Source organism: Solanum stenotomum, unplaced genomic scaffold, assembly GCF_019186545.1.
Source record: "Solanum stenotomum isolate F172 unplaced genomic scaffold, ASM1918654v1 scaffold21901, whole genome shotgun sequence".
NCBI classification, from domain to species: Eukaryota; Viridiplantae; Streptophyta; class Magnoliopsida; order Solanales; family Solanaceae; genus Solanum; species Solanum stenotomum.
The window spans coordinates 5,043-7,123 of NW_026026754.1; the positions used below are offsets into that span (position 1 = coordinate 5,043).

At 27.2% G+C, this 2,081-nt stretch overlaps 1 protein-coding gene across 1 annotated transcript; it reads right to left on the minus strand.

Annotated features, from left to right (window-relative positions):
* Positions 1-1,112: 1,112 nt before the first annotated feature.
* Positions 1,113-1,870, minus strand: LOC125851093 (loganic acid O-methyltransferase-like). Its single transcript, XM_049530886.1, has 2 exons — positions 1,763-1,870; positions 1,113-1,397 (listed from the first exon to the last, which is right to left on the minus strand). Exons 1-2 carry the CDS (start codon positions 1,844-1,846, stop codon positions 1,113-1,115), a joined length of 369 nt encoding a protein of 122 aa, XP_049386843.1. The 5' UTR covers positions 1,847-1,870.
* Positions 1,871-2,081: the final 211 nt, after the last annotated feature.

Below are 2,081 nucleotides of genomic sequence, written 5' to 3' on the forward strand. Positions count from 1 at the left end.
TAACAAAATAAATCTCTCGACTCCAACAAATCTATCAATTAATGCCACATAAATTGGGACATGGCAAATAACATATATTATTTAAAAATTAGGTTCAAAATGTACTATAAAATACAATAATTAACAACTTAATATATTAAAGAGACATATAAAAAATGGTTAATATTTGAAATTCTGTGTGTGCCACATAAATTAGAACAAACAGAGTAATAAATATTATTTTCAAAATTATGTTAAAAAAAGGTACTACAAATCACAATAGCTAAAAATTTAAAATATTTTTAAAATCATATAAAAATTTCAATAACTTCTCAAATTCCATAATATGACATAAATTAAAATAAAAAATAATATATATTGGGCGCCGTGCTGGCACGGGGTCCTATATATAGTATATGTATATATATATAAAATAAAATAATTGTCTGGCACATGTGTTACTTATGCTGATGTTATCCTTGCCAGGGGGGCAAGTTTATGAATTTTTTATTTTTGAATATTGCTAGAAATTATGGAAAGTTGAGGAATAATTAATTTTAGAATATATTTATCACATATTTAATTGGAATAAACTCGCAGAATTACTTATTCCGTATTTATAGTGTTATTTTATTCCAATGTGATAATAATTCTAAAATAATTAATCTCATAATAACTTGTTCTCCGACCAAACGAGCCTTTTATCTGGCTCTCTTATTCCATTAGGTCCCAAGTGGAGGCCATTTCTTGTCTGGTCTTCTTGTCGTTTCCACATCATTTTAATGATATCTTGAGATATATTTTTAATTTGTTAGGGAGGAGATAAAATATCAAATCTATTGTGATTGTGAAATATGTCTTTAATTTATCAAATTAAATTTTAGGCAAAAAAGAAAAAAGAAAAAGGAAGTTAATAAAGAGACTTTTTTTTTTAATTTTCTTTATAGATAACATAAAGTGGAACAAATGAGGGAAAATAAAAAAAAATATTAGGAAAAACATAAAACTTGACATATGAGACGTGTCACATCATCTCTCCACAAACATGAATTATATAATATATAGATTTTTTTTAGAAATTCATTTACGCTTCAAAGCGACAAATAATTGACATGATTTTTCATAATTAGCTTTCATCCATGCTGAAATTTCTTCACTTTTGAGTATAGTCCTTTCACAAGCCTTTTTGCTATTTCACTTCCAAAATGATTGATTATAAGTCCTTCTAAAACAGCTCTCAGGTTTATCATTAAAGTCTTTGCATCAGCCTTATCCACAAGCTTTGATTGAGGATATGTTAACTCTATTTTCTCAATGCTAAAACAATCATTTTTCTCCACCACTTTAGTCATGTCTTCAACAGATGGAAAATACATTGGCAAATTGAATGAGTCAACTAAAGACTCATCTAACTTTCCCTGTGGAAAAAAATAAATAAATCTCAATTACATTTATTACTTATTTATGTTTAATGAAATTCTGAACATATATACAAGGTCTGAGCCAAAGATATACTTACAAACTTATCTTCTAAAATATATCACAACTTAGCATACTAGTTACGGTGTAAGATGAAAAGATAATAACCTGATGCGAGATATGTTATTTATACATTTAAATGAATTTCTTATCACAAATATAATATCGAATCTGAGCCAATGTTATGTCGAACCCATAACTTTAATATAATGGCAAGTCCACCCTTGCCTTTAGGTTAGCCTATGGAGTTATTTTTTTTTAAAAGTGACGATATATATAACTTAAACTCAAAATATTTACTTACCTCATTCACCAAATCCGTAAGACTAGTGCCAAAGAATTTCATGAGACGTACATAACTTGAAAATGGTGTAATAAGCACTATCATTCCTCCATGAACAATTTCCTCAGCTCTATTGAATACATACTTTAATTTTTAGAACTACATGATCTACTTTCTCTTCATGGAATCACAAAATTTTCTCATTCAAACTACATAACAAGTAATTTTTTTTATATTTACAAAGCTGTTTAATTCGCTATGTAAAGCATAATATAAGATATTAGCAAGGATAAGCAATGTTATTATTACTCACTTTAATTTCAAAGTAGGAAAAGTCATC

Bases quoted from the DNA above. Each gene is read 5' to 3' on its own strand.
- LOC125851093 (XM_049530886.1), bottom strand. From the start codon at position 1,846: ATGATAGTGCTTATTACACCATTTTCAAGTTATGTACGTCTCATGAAA. The intron at 1,398-1,762 runs GTAAGTAAATAT...TTTTTTCCACAG, and splicing joins TTACGGATTTGGTGAATGAG to GGAAAGTTAGATGAGTCTTT.